Genomic DNA, 25,475 nt, shown 5'->3' with positions numbered 1-25,475 from the left:
ACTCTCTCCACTGTATCAGAATTGCTACAGAAACCAGGAGATCAGACTCGCATGTAATAGTCCAAGTGAGGTCTTATCAAGGCCTTGTAAAGAGGCAAAATGACTTGCTTATCTTTACATGTGAAGATTTGTTTCAGCATTGCCATTACTGTCTGAGTTGTATTTTCAATTTTTGCTATATGACCCTTGAACATCAGCTTTACTCAATTATCCAATTATTATTATATTATTGTTAATTATTCAATTATACTGAATTTGATTACGTTACAAAAAAAGTAGGCTGAAGCTAAATAAAAATGTTAGGAGTAACCTTAATAGAAGGTGTACAGTAACTTAAAAGATAGATAATTATTATTATGAAGAACTGTTCCATAAAAGTTATATATGGGGACATACTTATGGACACATCTAGTCTGAATTGGATCCAAATGCAGAGCCTCAAAAAATTCTGTTTTCTTCCGATAATTCTCATGTGAAGAGTTGCAAATGGCATAGTCTGACATACCATCTATTAAACACAAGTCAACAGTTCTACCAGTTTATCTTAAGAAGTGTTACATAAAGTAGGCAATCAGTAAATACCAGAAAAGGAGAAGAAGAGGTCTATGTCAGCTTAAAGTTATGGGGAAACAGTTCACCATCACCACTCTTTGGAATGGAAATAGGAACCAATTTTTCTGACTATGCATAAGAAGGCTGTAGGATGCTTTGTTACATTATCCATAAGTGCTTTTACTATAAGGCACTTTATGAATCTCACAAAAATTTTACTGACTCTTTCCACCTCTCTTTAATTACTGGCTTTTTCTGTTATAAATAGGGGATTTAAAGAGATGTTGAAACAGCCATTAAAATTTTAGCAGAGCATCCTACAGCCTTCTTATGCATAGTCAGAAAAATTGGCTCCTATTTCCATTCCAAAGAGTGGTGATGGTGAACTGTTTCCCCATAACTTTAAGCTGACATAGACCTCTTCTTCTCCTTTTCTGGTATTTACTGATTGCCTACTTCATGTAACACTTCTTAAGATAATTCTTAAGATAAAACAACTGTCAATAAGTTCAGTTGCTTGGAATTCCTGTTTAAGGTGGAAGTTGGAAGTACAGGCAGAAATTACAATGAAATAGAAGTTCAGATTATTCCAATAATTTCTATAAAGAATGATGAAAATGACAGCATTCCATTCAAATATACAATCCTGTTGATACCAACAGGTTCAGTTCTGGAGGTCAGTTAGTGTTTACTTTCTCCATAATAACTCAGATTCAGAGATATTGCTGATTAAAAAGAAAAGTAAAAAAACTAATTCAATTTATTATGGTTTAGAGCAAGACTTGCCTGGTTGACCAAGAGGATAGTAATAGGTCGTGGGTTCGAATCTCACTACAGACAGATGTTTATGAATATCCTTAGGTGGGATAAATTTCACTGCCAAGGGTAAGACCACTATCCCACTTATGGGAAGTCTGTAGCAGCTTGAAAAAGCTCAGCATATGGTCTCTAGAGCAGGGTTTCCAGATTATATAAATAAATAAATAATAAAAAAAACAAAGGAGAAAAAAACATTAGCCTACCTATGACATAAATGTACTACATGTTTACAACTTTTCATGGGTGGGATTAAAAAAATGAAAAATACAAACACTGTGACATCTCATGTTTAAGAATGAAACATACTGTTATGTACATTTCTTTCATTGCATGCTACTATATAAGGAAAGAAGCTATAGAGCTAGAATTAACTTCATATCTGTATACTGTAAATCAAGTGGAGAAGAATTTATGGACTGCAAAAGAGGTGGTGTCACAGGATTACTCTATATCAATGAAATATATTTTCATAATACTGGTAAATGAATGCACTTCCTTCAAATCAACTGTAACACAATATTATCAGCTAATAAAAATGTGAGAGTGCTTCCTGACAAGAAATACACAGGAAAATTTGGGAAGCTAAAATCAAGAGAATAAAGATGCCTAGAAAGGATGGTATGGAAGTCTAAGGCAGTTTGATGTGAACATGATCAATCAGGAGTTGGCCTCAGCTCCTTTATAATAGGAGCTGAGGCCTTACTTTCTTTTTCTTAATATTATCAGACTCTATTTCACCCCTGTACTGCTCTAGGCCTATACCGCTTTAACTTTTTTCACCTTAATAAAAGTAGAAACCAGTATGGGCAGCGTCCTATAATGCACAGCATGCATGTAAAAGGAATACATGCTGTGCATTATGCGATACGAAGGCAACTGGTGTGAAGTCAGCAGCCTCTGCATAAAATTTGACTAGTTGTGAAGATGTTTCATACAAAATACATAGTTTGCTTATGCTTGAATAAAGGTGTTGAAAGTTTATTTTTCACTTGGTTAGACTATAATAAATTTAGTTTAACCCTTTATCCAAGAGTGAGCAAACAAAGTTTGCACCTGAAAGTATCTTCAGGACTGGGGTAAGGTGGTATAACACCGGACAACTCGTTGCAAAGTTGGATCAAGCTAACAGCACTCCTATCTCAGTATCTCTCATAATGCAAAACACATCTCCTTGTGGATATGTATAATGCTATGCATTAAGGAAAGGGCCACTACCCAGACTAGTTTCAACCTTTATTGAGGTCTCTTCAGTGGGAGCCAGACCCAAGTGGAGATACCAGGCAGAAGCATTAGCAAGGTCATCTCTACCTATAAGAGTTGCCAAATGGTGTGCCACCTTTTTATTAAATTACTCTGGATTTAGAGAAAGATGTTGAAAGTTTATTTTTCACTTGGTTAGACTATAATAAATTTAGTTTAACCCTTTTTCCAACTGTGAGCAAACAAAGTTTGCACCTTTAATAAAAAGGTTGCACACCGTTTGGCAACTCCTATAGGTAGAGATGACCTTGCTAATGCTTCTGCCTGGTATCTCCACTTGGGCCTGGCTGCCACTGAAGAGACCTCAATAAAGGTCGAAACTAGTCTGGGTAGTGGCCCTTTCCTTAATGCATAACATTATACATATCTGCAAGGAGATGTGTTTTGCATTATGGGAGATACCGAGATAGGAGTGATGTTAGCTTGCTCCACCTTTGCAACGAGCTGCCTGGTGTTGTACCACCTTACCTGAGTCCTGAAGATACTTTCAGGTGCAAACTTTGTTTGCTCACACTTGGATAAAGGTAACTGGTAATTAATTTACGGAATTGACAACGCATATAAAGTAAATTAATTAAAGATAACTTTAATGAGTCACTTCTATATTTCGGCAATGTCACATTGCCATCTTCGGGAACATAAAGATATGGTATGTGCACTAAGGAACTAACAAAGCAAATGAGGAAGAAAATAAGAACTAATTTTGTTCCTAAAGTCCTAATGGTGCCCTCTTGCGGGCTAATTTGGTAGTCTTGGCAGTTGGGCTGAAGTTCTCAAAATGAAAGTCTCCCAAATTTGGGGCAGTCTCATGCACCCAAATTTGTTGAGGTTTTAAAGAAAACCCACCCACATTTGGCAGATACATTCACCAGCAATCCCACCACCCCCTCTCACAACAATATGGGGTGATAAAAACACTATATAACAGGGCAAAATTAATCTGCTCAGATGACAAGGCCCTGACTATGGAACTAAACCACATCCTCGACACTTTCTTAGCCAATGGCTACAACCCCAAAAAAATCCAAAAAATACTAAAACCTATAAACCACAACCCCCCTCCCCCCCTCCACAATAAAGACTACACCAAGTCTATCACTATCCCCTACATCCAGGGCACCTCTGAAAAAATAACTAATATCCTCAAAAAATATGACCTTACTTCCTGTTACAGACCATATAAGAAGTTGGCATCCCTTATCCGCTCTACCAAAGACCAACCACTTCCCCTAGACCTACCTGGTGTATACCAGGTCCCTTGCAGCTGCAAATTGTCCTACTTTGGCCAAACAGGCAGAACAACAAATATCAGGATTTCAGAACACCAAGACTACATCCGGTTTCACCAGTACAGCCGCTCTGGGCTGGCAGACCATGCCTTAGATACCCACCATAAAATTCGTTGGAAGAAGACAAAAATAATCCATCGCAGCAAGTTTAAATACGAAAGACTATTCAAAGAATCTTCAGCAGCTCTAAAAAACGTTCCTAACCTCAACAAATTTGGGTGCATGAGACTGCCCCAAATTTGGGAGACTTTCATTTTGAGAACTTCAGCCCAACTGCCAAGACTACCAAATTAGCCCGCAAGAGGGCACCATTAGGACTTTAGGAACAAAATTAGTTCTTATTTTCTTCCTCATTTGCTTTGTTAATTCCTTAGTGCACATGCCATATCTTTATGTTCCCGAAGATGGCAATGTGACATTGCCGAAATATAGAAGTGACTCATTAAAGTTATCTTTAATTAATTTACTTTATATGCGTTGTCAATTCCGTAAATTAATTACCAGTTATGTCTAACCAACGCATAAGTCTTACTACTAGAACTTGGATAAAGGGTTAAACTAAATTTATTATTGCTTGAATAAAGGATTAATCACTTTGTAACCAAGTGGAAAAACTTTCTATAATATAATTTTTTAATATTTTTGGTAGTTTTATTGTGAAAACAGGTAGAGGTATTACAGGATTTGTAAAAACATGTATTAGGCATGGGCTTTGTGGAACATCCTTAATGTGTTCCAAAAAATGGATATCGTTTCTGGAATCAGAACAGCAAACTTAGTGAACATGGAAAGTTATCTGACTGCAAATCGGAAATCAACAAGTTTCAATTGTAGGCTAGCGTAATCAAAATAACTAACATAAGCCTAAATGATAAAACAATTATATTCATCCACATTATATTACGAATACAGTTCAGACAGCATTTGATTGATACTAAATTTTACAATTTGACTCATTTCATTTTTCATTCCAAATTTACTCTTCTATCATTAACTCTATATTAACTCTCATTAACTTCTATCATTACCTCTATCATTAACTCTTTTTATTTCAGTTATTAAAAAAAAGAGTTACTTTTCAACACACTACCTTCATCAGATCCTTCTAAATGTTGACTTATTTCAGATGACAGTGTTTCTTCATATGTTTCCTACAGCAAAAAATAAATAAATAATAAAATAAAATAAATAAATATTCAAAATTCAAAATAATAACAAAATCAAAAATTGTGAGAACAGATGAATATCCTTAACTCACCACTTCTACAAGTAAGCTGTTCCACTCACTCACTGCTCTGTGAGAGAAAAATCTAGCCCTCGCCCCTTTCTTGACTGAGCACAAACAACTACCACGGATTATTCCTTGTTCCCTCTTAATCATATATATAACAAAACATTTCAACTTATATCCTATAATATCTTTCAGAAGTTTACATGCATTTATCATATCACCCCTCCTTTTCTTCTGTTTACTAGTGTCTGCAATTCACATACTCTCCAAATGTCTTCATAATCCTGGTATCATCTTTGTAACTATTCTCTGGACCCTATTCCCAGCTTCTTTATCCCTTTGAAACCCAGGAGACTAACCTAACCTAACCTAAACCATAACTCTAAGATCCCTAGCCTCATCTCATTCTCAAGCATAATCCCACCAATATAACATGCGACTGGACATTTCATCACATGCAAAACCTTACACTACTAGTAAAGTGACAGCCATTATCATTTACCGACAGTTCCACCCTATTCAACCCATGCTGTAAGTGCTGAATACTAGTAGCACATCTGACTGCATCATCAGGAAACAATTGAACATCTCCTGACAAGTCCTTCATAATAACATAAATGTTTAGATCAAATAACCCCACGAGTACCCATAGGGCCACCATAAATCTGGCAATTTGACATTCAACAGCCACCCACTTATCCAAGTTTTTACATTCCAGCCCCATATTCTCCAATTTGGTCCTAACACATGCATTAGCAAAGTCCAACAGTATCATCATCATCATTATTATTATTACTGGTATCTCCATGGAGTCAGTAGATTCATCGCGGGAGACCCAAACTAGCAAAACAATATCTGTCATATCTCTTCTTGAATTCATTTACAGACAAAGAGCTCACAACTAAGTCAGGCAATGAATTCCATTCATTCACCACCCTCCAGGCAAAAAACTTTGTTCTGACACCGTTGTTAACCACACTCTTCTTTAATTTCCAGAGATGACCTCTTGTTCTTCCATCGCTATCACACAGCTGAAACATTTACCCTGCATCAATCCTATAAAAACCTTTCAGCAACTTGAATGTTTCTATCATATCCCCTCTTCTTTGGCTATCAACCAATCTCTGCAATCTACAATCTATCAATGTAGGGAGCATTTTTTATATCACTCACCAACTTGGTCACTCTTCTCTGAACCCTCTCCACAGCCTCCTCATCTCCAAGGAATCCAGGTGACCAGACCTGAGCACAGTAATCCAAATGTGGAAGTATCAATGCTTTATAAAGGGGAATAATAACCTCTTTATCTCTGGATGTCAGTGTGTTCCTCAACAACCAAGTAATCCTATGTGCAATCTTGGACACCTTAGCAATGTGTCCTCTGAACTTCATCTCCCTATCTACCAATACCCCTAAGTCCCTAGCCTCATCAATCTCTTGGAGTACCTTTCCATCGATGTAGTACACAGCTGGTAATCTTTTAATCCCAAAATGCATGACTTTACACTTTTCCACACTGAACTGACATCCATTATCTTTTGCCCATTTTACCAGCTTATTTAAATCCTCCTGCAAACTTTCAACATCAGCTTGATTTTTTATTGCACTACACAACTTTGCATCATCAGCAAACAACTGAATATCTCCCTTTAAGCCATTTCCTATATCATTTATATACAAATTAAACAATATTGGCCCAAGCACAGAGCCCTGAGGCACACCACTGGTCACCTGCCTCATTCTGGACTCAGCTCCTCCATACACCACCTTATGGTATCTCTCCCTGAGCCATTCTCCTATCCATATCACCAATTTAATATCCATTCCCATCTGCTCCAATTTGCATAACAGTGTTCTATGGGGTATCTTGTCAAAAGCCTTAGCAAAATCCAGAAGCCACTGTGTAGCCAGTTCCTTTGTCCAACTCAGATATTATTTTATTATGAATAGTTAATAGATTGCTAAGGCAGGATCTACCTTTAACAAAACCATGTTGGCCTCTATAGAGTATCATATCCTGATCTACCCATTCTTGAATTTTGTCTTTAACCAACTTTTCCAATTCTTTTACCACTACTCCTGAGATGGTGATTGGTCTGTAATTAAATACCACAGTTTTAGAGCCACCCTTATGCAAAGGAACCACTTTACCTAACTTCCACTCCCTAGGGACCATACCAGAGTTCAAACTTAAATTAAATATCCAAGTAAGAGGGGTTGACAATTCATTTGCACATTCACGCAACACCCGAGCTGATATTCCATCTAAGCCTACAGCAGTGTTTGCATTGAAATTTTGCAATATATTTAACACCTCTGATTTTTAGCTTCAATTCTCACATTAGGTATTGCTACAGGTATAGAGATATCCTCACTTGGGTGATAGACTTTTGAAAAGTGATCACTCAGTAACTCGACTATTACATCTGATTTTGTCACCTCAATACCATCAGCACCCACTAAGGTTATCCTTCCGAAGTCATTCTTCCTCTTACTTGCCACATAGCGGAAGAACTCTTTGGGATTGCCCTTGATCTCTTTGGCTAAGATCTTCTCATAATCTGATTTAGCTTTTCTTACTATGCTGGTAACCTTCCTAGCTTGAGCCTTGTACTGCTCATGGATGTCCTGATCGCCTTTCTCCTTGTAAATTCTCCATAACATTTTCTTTTTTTGCAGATCAAGCTTGATACTACTGCTCATCCATCTAATGCCTGCCTTGTTTGACCTCCTGACCATGGGGACACAATCTGATATTGCTTTCCTCAGATACCCGCTGATTTTATCCCAAGCACTGCTAACATCTTTCCCTTGCAATATGTTCTGCCATGGGATGGCTGCAAGCTCACTCCGAAGCTTGTTATAATTGCCTAACCTGTAGTTCCGTATATACCCCTTCTTAACAGAAAAATCCACAGATTTTGCAACCTCCCAAGTCAATACCACATGATCGCTTTCACCAATTGGAGGTAACGAGGACACCTTACTTATGCATATAACCTCTGAACCGATAACCAGGTCCAACACTCTCATACCACGTGTCCCTTCAGTTATGTACTGTTTCAAGTAATTATCTCATAGAAGATGTATGAACTCCATTTCCTTTTTGCTACGTGATATTTCCTTCTTCCAATTGATATCACCATAATTAAAATCCCCCATAATAATCACTAAGCCTTCACTCATTGCATTAATTTGCTGATGCATGAATTCAATATATCCCCCTGTACTCCCTGGCCTATAGCAGCATCCAACTGTATATTTGGTTGCATTGGTCACTATTTCGCACCAGACTGCATCAAATGAACTCTCATTCACATGTTTAACATCTTGATATACTACTTTCTTTGGCTGCAACACATCAGCTATCATCAACAGTAGTACTCCTCCTCCTGTTCTATCTTCTCTATCCTCCCTGAAAATACTGTACCCATCACATTCAATTCCAGTGACCACATCTTCTGCTGACAGCCAAGTTTCACTAATGCCTACAACTTTTGGTGAGATTTCACTGACTAATGCCAAAAATTCTTCTCTCTTATTTCGAATGCTTCTAGCATTGGTATACAAAAATTGCAGATTCCCTCTACATCTTGTACTGGCTTTAGAACTGATATATAAGTCACTAACTTCCGTAATCCTATGCCGATTTTTATCCCCTCTCTTCTGCAATTTATTCTGCATATAAGGATCAATAAATATACAATCAGTGCTAAAGTTTCTCTCTCTTACACTCAGCCTTTTCAATATTAGTTTCCCTGCCCAATAACTTCAACTTGTTCAGAAAACAATAACTTCTTCAATCGCTTATGTCCTTCCATGTTAAGATGCAGTCCATCTCTAGCATACAACTGCCTTTTTCCTTCAAAGACACTCCAAATATCAACAAATTCCAGACCTCTTTTTTTGCACATTCTTGCAATCATATCATTCATTATCATTGCTTGTCTACTTAACTCGTAATTGTCAAAACGAGGCAGCACACACACTATCCTCCCATTGACACTTTTCCTCTTCACAATATCTAATAATGTTCTTAAATCTTTTCCTACCTGATTTATACTACCTCTCAGGTCATTCGTACCCACCATAACTATCATCTTGTCTGCTTCATGCCCTCTCTTTATTACTAAAGCCACTCTTTCTATTGTCCCATCAGCCAAGCACTCTTCATGCATACCACTCTCCATACCCATCATACTGTATCTGTTCTGTTTATCTAACTCAGGAGTAAAATTATTTAAAAAAGATGAGCAAATTGCTCAAACATGACCTCCCTTTAGGAAATTCGTTCTTCATTGCAAAGTATAGCTTATCTATTAACCCATTTTTGTATGTGAGTTCTTACCGACTTCTCTAATATCTTTATGACAACTCCAGAGATACTGATAGGTCAGTAGTTAGACACATCAATTTTTGCACTACTGTTGTACAACTTGTACAACAGGACTATCATGCATTCAATCCATTAGTGTGAGATCATTCATGAGGCTGAGACTCATATTATACAACCAAGTCGAAAGCCTATCCAGTTCAACTGAACATTCCTTTAGCATACATGCCAATATTCTATTTGTTGAATTCTTATCCATGTTATGCAACAGCTCTAGAAACTTTATTATTGTTATTATTATTATTACATGACACCTCCAAGGAGTCCAAAGACTCTACAACTCTCCGTTTCCACCACTCAGTTCACCAACTACAGCGAACCGCAACTGCCATCATCATCTTCTACACCAGCACCATCCACTGCCCACTACCACCACTAATATTTGCACAGACAATGGCAAACATTTATGCCCATGGAAGGATTTGAGCCGGCGACTTCCATTTCATACACCTCTATCTCTTCATCCAATGTAGTGGTAGCACTGTGCACCATGTTACAATCACTAGGTTGACAGATCTTAGCAAGTGAGAACTCATTATTTGAACAATCGCCTTCTGGGTTGCCTTTATCCTGCATAACCAATTTCTTTTCATACTCACACTTAGTTTAATGTACAATACTCAAAACTTTTCTAGCCTGCACTTTAGAGATTTTATAACTCCTCTCATCATTCCTTCAAACATAATTTTCTTTTTATGGATTACCTGCTCCATAAGGTTGAATATCCATTTCACTCCCATCATATTTGCTTATTAACTCTGATGACACATTTGGCTAGTATGTCATTTAAGCATCATTTTGAAGTTCTCCCATGCAATACTGATATCCTTCTCATTCAGTAACAGATAGATACTATGTGACTGAACATAGCATTCTCCAGAGTTCGTCATAATTTCCAGCATTGTAATTCAGAATGCAACCTTTCCTAATTGGAACATCCATATACTTTATTACTTCTTAGGTATCAGTACGGCACGATCACTGTTACAACTGTTAACAAAACAGTCACCTGCTTAACTGAGAATACTTTTGATGCTATGACCAAATTTAACACTTGTTGACCTAGAGTTCCTTCTTTCAGCTGCTTGAGAATGCGCTCTCAAAAGAGCTCAGTAAATTCTCTTTTATTCTTATGATGTTTTCTATGCTACCCAATCAATATTTGGATAATTTAAGTCACCTATAATAATCAACTGTTACTACCCATGAAGTCAAGTTGGAAAGGCATTTCATCTTCCCCAACAAATGATCCAAGTCTGAAGCAACCCCCATCCCACACACACACAAACACACACACCATGTTTCTTCCTGTTAGCCTCCATAACCTCAAACTCACTTCTGAATGATATATCATTATTATTAATTTATTATTATTATTATTTCGGGCTACTCCAGGGAGTCCTTAGACTCATCGAGGGAAGCCCTAAACTCCATGTCCACACAACTATTTGACATTCTCACAGTATCTATCATACCTTGCCTTGAACTCGCTCACTGTCATAGCACCCACAACAGATTCTGGCAGCTTATTCCACTCATTTACCACTCTAATAGTAAAGAACCCAGCTCTAACACCCCTGCTAACTACACTCTTGCCCAGCTTCCATAGGTGTCCCCTAGTTCTCCCACCACCAGTCCTGATCTCAAAAATATCCTCTGAATTAATCTTATAGAATCCCTTCAGCAATTTGAATGTCTCAATCATATCTCCCCTCTTCCGCCTATCAACTAGTTTCTGCAACCCACAAATCTTCAACCTGTTCTCATATGGTTCATTCCATAGACCTGCTATCATCTTAGTCACTCACCTCTGGATCCTTTCCACCTTCTCCCCATCAAGAAGGAACCGAGGTGACCAAATCTGGGCACAGTAGTCGAGATGAGGTCTTATCAGGGCTCGGTACAGAGGTACAATAACTTGCTTGTCTCTGCTCGTCAAGGTATTTTTCAACAACCAAGTGAGTTGATGAGCTGTTTTAGCTACTTTTGCAATGTGCCCCCTAAACTTCATCTCCCTATCCACCAACACTCCCAAGTCCCTGGCCTCATCAATCTCTTGGAGTACAGTTCCACCAATGTGGTATACTGCTGCTAATCTTTTCACCCCAAAATGCATAACTTTACATTTTGTCACATTAAATTGACATCCATTCTCCTTAGCCCAGAACTCCAATCTATCTAAGTCATCCTGCAAGACTTTGACATCTTCTGCATTCACTATCGCACAACCCAACTTTGCATCATCAGCGAACAAATGAACTGTTCCACTTAGATCCTTCCCTATATCGTTAATGAACAGATTAAACAGCAGTGGTCCAAGAACAGAACCCTGCAGCACACCACTAGTCACAGGCCATCTTTTGGACTCCTCTCCTGAATAAACTACTCTTTGATATCTCTCCATCAACCACCCACCTATCCATCTCACCAACCCTATATCCATTCCGATATGTTGTAGCTTACGGATTAGAATTCCATGTGGTATCCTGTCAAACGCTTTTGCCAGGTCCAGCAGTATCACCGTAAACCCATTTCCCTTATCCAGTTCTGCTGTCACCTTGTTATAAAACTTGAGCAAGTTACTGAGGCATGATCTACCTTCACAAAGCCATGCTGTCCCCTGTACACTATCTCATTTTCATCAATCCATTCCTGTATTTTTCCCTCGACTACTTTCTCCAAGACCTTGACAATGACTCCTGATATGCTGATCAGTCGGTAATTTGCCACCATAGTCTTGGATCCTCCTTTATGCAGTGAAACTATTTTCCCCTCTTGCCATGCCTTCGGGACTAAACCACACCCGAGACTCAGATTAAACAACATGGTCAAGGGCACTGATAGTTCCTTAGCCACTTCACGCAAGACCCGTGCCGGTATACCATCCAATCCCACAGATGTATTCACATTAAGGTTCTGTAATAGACTATTCACCTCCACTTCATTTATCACAATTCCAGTATAAACTAATGGTTCCTTCATTTTTTCAATGTCACCACCTGGATGATATACTTTTGCAATGTGTGCACTCAGTAACTCCACTATATCGACTGGTTCAGTGACCTCCTTAAAATCATTTTGCCGTGTACAGTTTTTTCTTGCTTGCAGCATATTGAAAGAACTGTTTGGGATTCTCTTTTGCTTGCATAGCTAGTTTCCTTTCATAATCGGCTTTTGCTGTTTTTACCACACTCGTTACCCTTCTGGCCTGCACTGCTTGCATAAGCTTCTATTCTAAATGGCTTCATATCATATCATTAGGAGGAAACCCCTCCCCCATCTTCCATCACTTCTGTCCTTCCTAAAAATATTATATCCTTTACATTCAATTCCAGTGACTACATTTGACTTGAGAACTAGATATTCACTAAAGTGAATAACTTTACATTTACTACCACTGAAATCCCAGCCATTTTCATATTCACTAAAGTGAATAACTTTACATTTACTACCACTGAAATCCTAGCCATTTTCATATGTCCACAATTCCCACATATTCAAATCATTCTGCAAGGTGCTATGTGTTAGTCACATTCCTGATTACTTTGCCTATCTCTACTACATGTCTCCTGTCAAATCCTTCTTAATGTTTAATGTAAAGAGTGAATAACAACAGACCAAGGATTGATCCCTGGGGTGTACTATTCGTCACCTTGAATTTTGCAGATTCATATCAACAAACCACTTTTTTGATATAGTTAACCATCCTCTTAACTTAGTTAACAGTTTATAACCCAATCTCATATCCACCAACTTATGCAACAGACTATGCCATATCCTGTCCTATGTTAGCAAAATCTTAAAGTATCATGGTATCTTAAAGTATCCATTCCCTTTGTCTAACTCAACCATGTCCCACCACCAGTCTTGTTCTCAAAAATATCCTCTGAATTAATCTTATAGAAACCCTTCAGTAATTCAAATATCTCAATCATATCACCCTTTTCTGCCTATCAACCAAATTCTGCAACCCACAAATCTTCAACCTGTTCTCATAAGGTTCATTCCATAGACCTGCTATCATCTTGGTCACTCGCCTCTGGATCCTCTCCACTTCCTCCCCATCAAGAAGAAACCCTGGTGCCCAAATCTGGGCACAGTAGTCAAGATGGTGTCTTATCAAGGCTCGATACAGAGGAACAATAACTTGCTTGTCTCTGCTCGTCAAAGTATTCTTCAGTAACCAAGTGATTTGATGAGCTGATTTAGCAACTTTTGCAACGTGCCCCCTAAACTTCAACTCCCTATACACCAACACTCCCAAATCCCTGGCCTCGTCAATCTCCTGGAGTACAGTTCCACCAATGTGGTATACTGGTGCTAATCTTTTCACCCCAAAATGCATAACCTTACATTTTGCCACATTAAATTGACATCTATTCTCCTTAGCCCAGTCCTCCAATCGATCCAAATCAATCTGCAAAATTTTGACATCATATGCATTCACTATTGCTCTACCCAACTTTGCATCATCAGCAAACAAATGAACACTTCCTCTCAGATCCTTTCCTATATCATTGATGAACAAATTAAATAGTAGTGGTCCAAGAACAGAACCCTGCGGCACACCACTAATCGCAGGCTGTCTTTTGGATTCTACTCCTGAATAAACTACTCTCTGATACCTCTCCATCAACCACCCTCCTATCCATTTTACCAACCTTATATCCATCCCCATATGCTGCAGTTTACTGATTAGAATTCCATGCGTATCCTGTCAAAGGCCTTAGCAAGGTCCAGCAGTATCACTGTAAACCCATTACCCTTATCCAGTTCAGCTGGAAAATGTGAGCAAGTTACTGAGGCATGATCTAACCTTCACAAAACCATGCTGTCCCCCATACAGTATCCCATTTTCATCTATCCATTCCTGTATTTTACTTTTGACTACTATCTCCAAGACTTTGACAACAACTCCTGATATGCTGATCGGTCGGTAATTTGCAGCAGCAGTCTTGGAACCTCCTTTATGGAATTATTTTCCCGTCTTTCCACCCCCTTGGGACTAACCCAGACCCGAGACTTAAATTAAACAAAGGGCACTGACAATTCTTTAGCCACTTCACGTACGACCTGAGCTGGTATGCCATTCCATCCCACAGATGCATTCACATTAAGGTTTTGTAATAGACTATTCACCTCCACTTCATTCACCACAATTCCCGTATAAGTTATTAGTTCCTTCATTCCTGCAATATCACCACCTGGATGATATACTCTTGCAAAATGCTCACTCAGTAATTCCATTATATCAACTGATTCAGTTACCTCCCAACAATCAGCATTCCTTAAAATCATTCTGCCATATATAAATTATTAACAATTAACAGTGATCACTTTCTAAAACTTTGATATTGGTATGCAGTCTGAGCAGATGAGGTTCAGATGATTTCATAGCGTATCACATGTTTCAAGGAAGAGACAATCAAATCTGAACTTGCTGGAATGAAAAAGTTTTGTCTGTCCCCAAAGAATTCTGTGCTTAGTTTCAATAGCATGAGAAGCAAGGACAGATTTGTCAGATTCCAAAAATACAATATAGTCTTGATGTTCTTCGATTCTAATCAAGGCAGAATGGTCAGTCTGTCCAAAATAGCAAAGATGACATGAGCAGAGTACCTGGTAAGGAAAGAGGTAGTAACATATCCTTTGTAGATGGCAAGAAGGAAGACAGTTTCTGAGCTGGTTTGAAGGAAGTAACATATCCTTTGTAGATGGCAAGAAGGAAGACAGTTTCTGAGCTGGTTTGAAGGAAGTATATAGATTGAATTTGCCAAGAATCCATGTTATTTGTTTGGAGATTCCTTTAAGGTAAGGTATTGAAATTCTTTTCACACTGCATTGTAGTCTGGTAGAAAGATGATAATTATCAATCATTTTGTGAATGGAAGATTTGTTGTAATCACTACTCATCACATTGCTTTTAATTTTATCCAGTTTGTCTAACAAAAGGGAATTAGAAGAGCAGATCATGTGAGCTCTATTTACAAGACTCTTGATTATACCTATCTTCTGCGAAGAATGATGGTATGAGGATGTATCTGGCAAGGTTGGCTTTTGATAAACTGAAAATTCAACATGACCTATGGGATTATGAATTATTAAAATATCCAAAAGGGTAGATGGTTATTGGATTCATGTTCAATAGTGAACTTGATATATATCAAGGAGTTAATTTTCTCTAGGAACTGAAGTAATTTTAACCCAGAGTGGGACCAGACTCCAAATATATCATTAACAAATGTAACCGTGCATGCACAAGGTTGAAGAAATAGAGTGTCAAAGAGGTTTTTTTCTAGATGTTCCATGAAACAATCAGCTAATGCTAGCGAGATGCACAACCATCAGAATATTAAATTCCGATGGTTGCACATCGGAACTGATCACCGCTACTTCAAAACATAGTCTGTTAGCTTCATTACTACAGATGACTTTGGGATGAAATGATTACATAAAGACACTGAAACATGTAGGAGCAACATTCAGCTCTACAAGTTAGTAATGATGTAAATTTTTCATGTAGTACTATCATATCCTGTTCACTCCTTGAGGGTACATGTCAGAAATTTGATGATGATGATGATGAAGTTTTATTTAATAAAAGTTCTGCAAGTGAAACCTAGCTAATCATCATAGTTCTTAAAAACTAGTCATAGTTAATTATTTTAAAAAAAGAAGACCAGTATTCTATAAAATAACTGAATTATATAATTTAATAGTAGAATAATCATTTATTATTTCAATATTTTTTTCTCTTATATGGTAGTTTAATTCACAATCCTTTTATAATGCATGTGCAGAGGTTTTGCGATTTTTATTGCTTGTACATAACAAATGAATTATAAATACATAATTGTAATAGTGATGACAGAGTCTGAATAAATGATTTATATAGACTAAATAAATAAATTTATACATACCTTCTTATATATTTAACATTCTCAAAAAAATATATATATAGAAATTTTATTCAATAACTCCAATATATTTCATCCAATGTTATGTTATGTTATGTGGACATCATCAGGTAGATAGACCATTAACTACATAAAAAATCATCAAGGAGATAGACCATTAACTATAAAAAATATGATAGTTTCATAGAAAGTTAACATATATTATTATTATTATTATTATGTAATACCTCCAGGGAGTCCAAAAACTCATCGAGGGAGGGCACCTACTCTACAAATCTTTAGCAACTACAACTAACCGAAACTACACCAATGCCATCTACTGCCTACCACTACGTCACACCACCACACACACAATCACAAACATCCATGCCCACGGCAGGATTTGAACCCGCAGCCTTTTGACTGGAGAGTGGATACGATAACCACTCGGCCATCCAGGCCAATTATTTCTAACTATAATCTGTCAAAGCTGCAATATTCCACTTGATTTATATTAAACCGTATTTATTCTTACATGGTTGGGCTCATAATTTCGATAAATGATGAGCTCAACACATGTTTAAGTACTGATTATAGATGCAGTACTGACTGTGGTCAGTTTTATTAATCAACTATTTAAAAAAAATGATGTCAAAATGATAGTTATTCTTCACATTGATGGGCTGAAACATGCAAAATGATTATATATAAAAAACAATAAAAAAAAAAACTTAAGTGTCTGTAATCTAAGTCATCTATTGTTAGTATTCCTATTGCAATAAATTAGAAAACTGCAAGAATACAGGTAACCCTCGTATAACGCAGTACTTGTACAACACGGTTTTGATATAATGTGGTCTACAAATTGTGGTATCTCTTGTTCAACACGGTTTTGATATAATGTGGTCTACAATTTCTAGTAACCCCTTATTTTATTTTTTTCATATTTTTCACTGCGGGACTTAAAAATCAAATATTATCTTCCTTAAATTTGTGTCTGCCCATATCGCGCAAGTAGTTATAAGTATTGAATTTAGTTTTATTGTATCACTGAATAAGGTACTCTACAAAGGGCTTTTGCAGTCTGTGTCATTCTCAACAAATAGTGCAATTAGAGACAGATGGAATAAAAACGACGCTAACTAATAAATCACATGTCCCCTCTCACAGAAACTACGCTATATAGACTTAAGCAAAACCATATGTTGCACCGAAACACAGTATCTAACTAAAAACTATTATCCAATTTTTTAATTATGAAATAAGTGTTTTTTTATTGCATTTGAAATTCTCGATGTCATTATGACAGATCACAAAGGCTAACTTAAAATAAAAGACTATCAAGAATTGAAACATGCCATATAATGAATGTGTGAGTTCGCCTGCCACCTCAAATGCAAACAAGTAGCCATAAAATTCAACTAAGGGTTGAAACGTTTGTGTGAGTTGAGCCAGTCAGTAATGAGAAGTTCTTCCATCGGAACGATAAATGACACCCTGTTGTGAATGTGTTAAAACTAATAGTGAATGTTGTTATGACAGTTTCAGATGTTATGGAATTCGAATGAAGAGAATTAGCATTTCAACTCAACACTTGTTGGTTGCTTTTATCTTTGGGTCGCACGATCTTTTGTTAATACCGCACCAATCATATGCACATCTTTATAGCTGCTGTCTTGCATAAAACAAAATTCAGCTTGGACGTATTGTAACAATTAAAAAAAAAAAAAACTTGAATAATTTATAAACGTATAAAAGGATATCACCTATAAATCGTTGACGTGTTTATTGTTGAAAATTGTCTTCGTTTTCTGTCAGGAAAGCGCATTTAAAATCATAAGTGTGTTATTCTCAAGCAGAGCAGTTTATTTTCTGGTGAGTTATTTTTTTAATGTAAAAGTTTATTTTTATTGTAATGGCCACTAAAACTGCAACGAAAGGGAAGAAACCAACATTGAAGAGGAAATTCATTTCTCTCGAAGAAAAAATTAAAATCTTGGATCGGTTGAAAATTGGAGAAAAACCACAAGTTGTTGCAAGGACTCAGAATTTAAATGAATCAACAATTCGAACAATCAAACAAAATGAACATAAAATCCGAGAAAGTGTTACTGCTGGGTCAATGGTAAGTGCAAAGCGCGTTGCTTGAGTTCGCAATATTCTAATAGAAAAAATGGAGAAATCGCTAATGATTTGGATAGAAGATTGCACTCAAAATAAAATTCCTTTGGATGGACACCTTATTAAGCAAAAAGCTCTCAAAGTTTATAAACATTTAAAAGAACTTGATCCAGATTCTTCAGAAGAAATCTCTCAGCATGGATTTTCTGCCAGTAAGGGTTGGTTTGAAAACTTTTAAAAGCAGTTTTCTTTATATAATCTTAAAATCCAGAGAGAATCAGCATCAGCAGATGTTGAAGCTGCCCAGAAATACCCAGCAGAACTTTTAAAAATCATTAAAGAAGGTGGTTACAGTGCAGACCAGGTGTTCAATGCAGATGAGTCTGGGTTATATTGGAAAAAAATGCACCTATATTTCGAAAAATGAAGGATCAGCTCCTGGATTCAAAGTTTCCAAAGATAGAATTACTCTACTGTTTTGTAGTAATGCATCAGGTGATTACATGACAAAACCAATGTTTATTAACCGATCTGCAAATCCTTGTGCGATGAAAGGGCTCGACAAGTCCATCCTACCTGTTTATTGGTGGGCCAACAAAAAGGCATGGGTTACAGCTAGCATGTTTGAAAATTGGTTTTTTAAGTGTTATGTACCCGATGTAGAAAGTTACATGAAGAAAAAGAATATGGACTTCAAAATTCTACTAATTTTAGATAACGCACCAGGCCACCCAACAAATTTAAGCCATCTGAATATTAAAATAACTTTTTTGCCGCCTAATACTACTTCACTTATTCAACCACTCGACCAAGGAATAATATCAACATTTAAGTCATGTTATATTCGGCAAACATTTCAATTAATTTTGGAAAAAATGGAATCTAATCCAAACATGACACTGCCTCAAGCGTGGAAAGAGTTTTCAATATTGAATTGTGTAAAAATTATTTCTCTGTCCATTAAGAAATTAATTACAATCCTCTATGCTGAATGCTTGTTGGAAAAAAATATGGCCTGAAGACGTAATGGAACAAAATTTCGTACCTCCAGTGGATGCCGAGCTACGTCGTATAATAAACGTCGCACACATTTTTGGTGGAAAGGGCTTTTGCGATATAGTCAAAAATGAAATTAGTGAATTAATTGATGGAGAAACAGATTTAAATGAGGAGGAACTGGTACAATTAATAGATGGAGTCGAAACAAATGGCAGGGAAAGTTCTGGTGAAGATTCTGATTGTGATGAATCCGTTAAAGAATTTGGTTTAAAGAAATTAGCAGAAGGATTGGACTTGGCAAGAAAGTTAGGAAGTTATTTTACAGATAATGATCCCTCAATGGAGCGCTCGGGAAAATTCACGAGACAATTGGATATTTGTTTAGCGCCATATTATGAACTTAATAAAAAATTGCAACATAGTGGAAAGCAAAGTCTTATTACTGACTTCTTGATGACTAAACCAGCCGAAGTATGCAATGAGAATTATACAAATGATGTCCAAGAGATTTCAAGTGGCGATGACCTCCAGCCACCTTAAAGAACATCTACAAAATGTTATTTCTGAAGACAGTGTTGACGATTAAAATATGCACTTTATTTTATTGTGTCAAAAACATTTATGCATTATGTGCAATGAAATTTATGTACAATTTGTAATTTTTATAATTTTATACTACATATTTGTCATAGTTCATGTTTTCTTAACTTACATGAATTACCTGAATTAAATAAAAATATTGTTTTTATTGGATGTGTCATTGTTATATAATTTAAAAAAAAAACGATTCTGGAACCTAACCCTACTTTTTCTATGTGATCTATGTCTCGTATAACGCGATTTATATAACGCGGCATTTCTATGGAGCCTAACATCCGCGTTATGCGAGGGTTACCTGTATTCAGTATAATTTTTCAGACCTTAGGACACAACAAAATCTGAAAGAAAAAAGTTTAAAGCCTTCTGTCTTGTTAATTTCCACCACTGTAATTAAAATGAAACTACCATGTAACTCGTTTAATTATTCAACTAATTTCTTTATAATGTAAACTAGAATTTTTATCAGCAAAGTTAATCTTACCAATGATGCATTTTGCAAGAGAAATTCTTCATGACTCCAAAAAATAACAAATCAAAAAGTGGGAAACCAGTTGGAATTTCCACGATCCAGTTAAAATGCTCTATGGATCTAATTATGATGACCAAACTGAGAAAAGTCAAAAACTTTTATCATATTATAACAGGAAGAGAAAGATTAAAACTTAGAATCAACTATTATGGGAAAATACTAAAAATAGCTTTAATATTGAGATCAAATAAACTGAATAATAATAGTAATATATTAAATTCCATCATACTTTATGTGTTTGATTATAAATACTAATGTAATTCATAAATATGATGAACATGCACATATGCATATGAACACATTCATCATGTGTATGTGTGTTATATACATGTAAAAGCACATACAGAAAAATAAAGTATTTAATATCAAACACTTATATTACATGATCAGTATCTCATCACATCATCAGTGTGAATACACACAAAAAAAAAAATGGACAATTACATGAAGCAAGAACTGATTCTTGCTTCATGTAATTGTCCATTGTGTGTTCACTCTGATGATGTGATGAGATATTCATCACGAAATATAAATGGACAGTTACGGTCACTGCTTAAAAATCTAACACTGCTTGTGACAGTGCAGTTAATCCTATCTGCATAGTTTACTGTGGTTATCAATCGTGGTCTCCTGGCCATGACTGTCTGGCAGGATGAAACCCCAGAGTTGCCATGAGAAAAAATCCCAGCCAACTCATCTTTCAATGAAAAGCCCTTATAAAGGTTCTTTGTGTTCTGGATGAGATTCAAACCAAGGTCTTTTCTTTCCAACCAAAGGCCTTTGTCTACACCAACTCAGCTATAGAGGCTTAGTGTTTTATATTAAATACTTGAATTAATAGTTATATTAACTTAGTGAAAAAATTAAAAATTAAGTTCATTCCACTCATCATGAATTTCTAGTCATTTTATTATAATCAGTAATGAATGTCATCTTATATTAAATATCTCTTACCTGTAAAACTAATGCTTCGAGAAAAAGCATAGAAACTTTGTATTCCCACAGAATTCTTTCAAGTTTTGCAATATCACTACAAATGAAAAATAATATAATGTAAATTCCTTATAGAAGTGAAAAAATCATACTGATATAAATTAATAATTCTGTTAATGCAAACAAGTGGCTCCCAAAGAGTGCTCAAGAAATGATTTACAAAACCCAAGAGAAGAATGCCATAATCATTATCATTATTATTATCTGATTATTTCCATGGAGTCCAATGATGCACTATGGGAGCCCTTTACTAACAATTATTCACACAATGTCTATCATATGTCTCCTTAAATCCATTTGTTGACAGTTCAATTGCAATTACTTGTGGCAACTAATTTTTCTACATTTCTTCTACACTGCTCCTTGTTCACCACTCTCCAACTAAAAAATCTAGTTCTCCATATATGTACTAACCACACTGTATTCAACTTTGTGGAGAGATCCCTTCTACTGCCATGTTTAAATAATTTCTTCTACATGGATTGTAGCCATGTATTTAGGTCATTCATATGCAATGAGATGTCGATCACAAAGGCAAACTGACTAGCTGGGAAGGGTTATCAGTAATAGTGCAGATGTGGTAGCCCTACAAGAGGATTTATATAAGCTAGATAGATGGGCAAATGAATGGAGGGTGTCAGTTTAATGCAGCAAAATGTAAGGTCTTGAGGTTTGGGAAACATTGATGGGATGCTGCATACTCTATGGGAGGAGTTATACTGGAGGAAGTAGGGGAAACAAGAGATCTGGGGTTGATGATTGATAGAAACCTGAAATTCAAGGGAAATATTGCAAAGGTGGTGAAGGTAACACAAAGTATTGCTACAATAATAAGGACGCTGACCTGCAGAGATGAAAGAGTTATCATTCCGTTGTATAAGACTTTGATCAGAACAAACTTAGACTATTGTTCTCAAATTTGGTCCCCAGGATTTGAAGGGGATAAATTAACTGTGGAAAGGGTACAGAGGCGGATAACAAAGACAGTTTCAGGACTGTACAATGATAGTTATGAGGATCAACTGAGGGAATGTGGACTGCAGAGTTTGGTGGATAGAAGAAGGAGAGGTGATATGATTGAGACTTTTAAACTGTTGAGAGATGGTTACAGGGTTGACATTGAGGAGTTCTTTTGCTTGGTCGAACAGCGGGAAGGGGTGATGAGAAGGGGCCATCACTGGAAGTTATGAAAGGAAACTGTGAGAAAGAGGGTGAGGGGTGGTTTCTTTGCATGAAGGGTGGTTGAACCATGGAATGCATTGCCTGATAAAGTGGTGAGAGTGAGAACAGTCAATGCGTTTAAGGAGTGGTATGATAGACTTTGTGTTTCCTAGGAGGGACCTCCCTCAATGAGTCTTGATAGACCTGTGTTTCTTAGAAAGGACCTCCCACGATGAGTCTTTTGACTCCATGGAGGCCTGAATAATAATAATAATAATAAAAGTCTGTCATCCACTTCAGATTGTTAAATTCCACAATTGGATTCCCCCTTGGTTTGCATGAACTGCTGTATTTCGCTTCTTAAGTCAAAGACTCTTTTAATAACCTTCCTTCTGCTCACCCAATGCACATCACTATAATAAACCACATCACCATGATCCACTTCACGGTGGATCACGGTGATGATGAAAATGATGATGATTCAATCCTCTTGCCCTAATAATGTTGATGTCAGTCACAATAACTTCCATGACATTCTGAAATCCAGTAGTTTTTGCACACAAATTCTCCTGGTGGGTTAAACAGTGGTAATAGATGAAATCTTTTCCTTCTAGTTCCAGTTCTTTCCATAGAAGTGCAACAACCCCTTCGTTCTTTTCCACCATAGAAGGGGCACCATCAGTTACCACACCCTCAAGATTGGTTAAGCTGAGGTCGAAATGCTGGAGTGTTTTTCTTGGCGGCTCAAGAATATCAGTACCTTTCATCGTTCCCTTCATAGGTACAAGCACTAGCAGTTCATAAATTCGAACAACCGTTTTTTTAAAGTTCCTTCAATGTCATTGGCAACACAAAGCTGCCCTTGAAGGTGATCGAAATTGGATGCATGCTTTGTCTCATAGTGTCATTTTATATTGTATTCTTTTGATACTGACACTGACTCATGACAAATTAAACACACTGGCTTATTGTCGATCGGCACAAAAAAGTACAAATTGGTCCACTTTTCATTAAAAACCAAGAATCAAGAATCACTTGATTTACACTTTTTACTCGTAGACACCATAGTGATAGAAGGTGAACCCAAAAAACGATCCAAACTTGCCGTGTAACGGTTATTATTCACTGCATATGTCTCACACTAACGAAAAAAGTCTGGCAATATAAAACCACAATAGGCTATGGCTGACACGACGAATATTTGTGTATAAGCGCACACAGGCTGACTGACTGTAGATGAGATCCTCTTGTATTTATATGAAAATAACGAAGTATCGAGAACCTTTGAGATGTATCTGGAAGGCACTAGACGGCGCACTTGAACGAACTACTGCTTCCGCTATCTACCTGCAACGTTAGTATTAGTAGAGTGGTGCCTCATATTTCGAATGCTTCCAACTTTGAACATTCCAGAGTTCAAACCCTTGAGAACGCAAGAAATTTGATTCACAGTTCAAACTATAGTTCAGGAAATCAGAGTCATATAGCATTAGACAGTTTCGGCATGCTTCTCCCCCACTAATTTCCCTCACTCACTTCTCCGTTCCTGCACAGTGTGTGTGTGTCTATCTCAGTCCACTCACTGTGCATTGTCCCTTACTTTACACAGCCTAGTCATTGCGTGATACATTTGTGTAGAGAATTTATAGGTTTTGTTCTTTCTACGTTCTTGAATGTTTTTGGCATTTTTTTTATTGCCCATAACATTCAAGAATGTAGAAAGAACAAAACCTAAAAGAAAAGCTGTAGTATCGACAACTGAGATGAAAAAAGAAATTATCATGAAACACAAAAGCAGTACATATTTGACGGATCTGGTGACGATGTTTAAAATGTCAAAGTCATTCTCAATGAGGAAGCTTTTATTGCTTCCTCATTCTTAAGAATAAAGAAGCAATAAAAGCAGCAAATGTGGCTAAAGGTGTGACAACATTGACTTCCAGGAGATCACATGTTATTGAAGAGATGGAAAAACTCCTTTTAGTGTGGATAAACGAGAAGCGATTATGTGGTGACATTATTACTGAGAGAATTATTTGTGAGGAAGCCAAACATCTGCATAGTGAACTTAAGAAATGCACACCTGAGACCAGTACTGAAATGGGGAGTTTAAATTAAGTAGAGGCTGGTTCGATAAATTCAAAAAACGAACTGGGATCCATAGTGCTGTCATGCACGGAGAGGCTGCAAGTGCCGATGTAGAAGAAGCGGACAAATTTGTAAAAACCTTTAAGGAGTATAGATGGTGAGGGATTTGTATCTTAACAGGTTTTTAATTGTGATGAAACAAGTCTTTTTTGGGAAAAAATGCCCAAAAGGACCTACATTACAAAAGAAAGCACCAGGATATAAATCTATGAAAGATAGAATTACTTTGCTGCTTTGTGGTAATGCTAGTGGAAACTAAGATAAATCCTTTGCTCATTTACCATTCTGAAAATCCACACATTTTTAAAAAGAACAATGTCATAAAGAGCAAATTCGGTGTCATGTGGAGGGCCAACACGAAAGCATGGGTTACCAGAGAGTTTTTCACTTAGTGGATTTATCAAGAATTTGCTCCCACTGTAAAAGCTTATCTTACTGATAAAAATCTACCATTAAAAGCTCTTCTAGTGATGGACAATGCTCC

At 36.8% G+C, this 25,475-nt stretch overlaps 1 protein-coding gene across 1 annotated transcript in view; it reads right to left on the bottom strand.

Annotated features, from left to right (window-relative positions):
• The window catches only part of LOC150098025 (cilia- and flagella-associated protein 100-like), a 205,421-nt gene that overhangs the window by 47,118 nt on the left and 132,828 nt on the right, over positions 1 to 25,475 (bottom strand). The window contains exons 6-7 of the mRNA XM_090406657.1: positions 21,644 to 21,719; positions 5,011 to 5,071 (exon numbers count right to left, since the gene is read on the bottom strand). Of these exons, the coding sequence (XP_090262783.1) occupies positions 5,011 to 5,071; positions 21,644 to 21,719 (137 nt within the window). The remainder of the gene's footprint in view (positions 1 to 5,010; positions 5,072 to 21,643; positions 21,720 to 25,475) is intronic.

The sequence above is a fragment of the Typopeltis vanoorti genome, chromosome 16, assembly GCF_054136105.1.
Source record: "Typopeltis vanoorti isolate ZY-2024b chromosome 16, IOZ_Tvanoo_1.0, whole genome shotgun sequence".
Lineage (NCBI taxonomy): Eukaryota > Metazoa > Arthropoda > Arachnida > Uropygi > Thelyphonidae > Typopeltis > Typopeltis vanoorti.
This window is presented reverse-complemented; position numbering and strand designations above follow the sequence as displayed.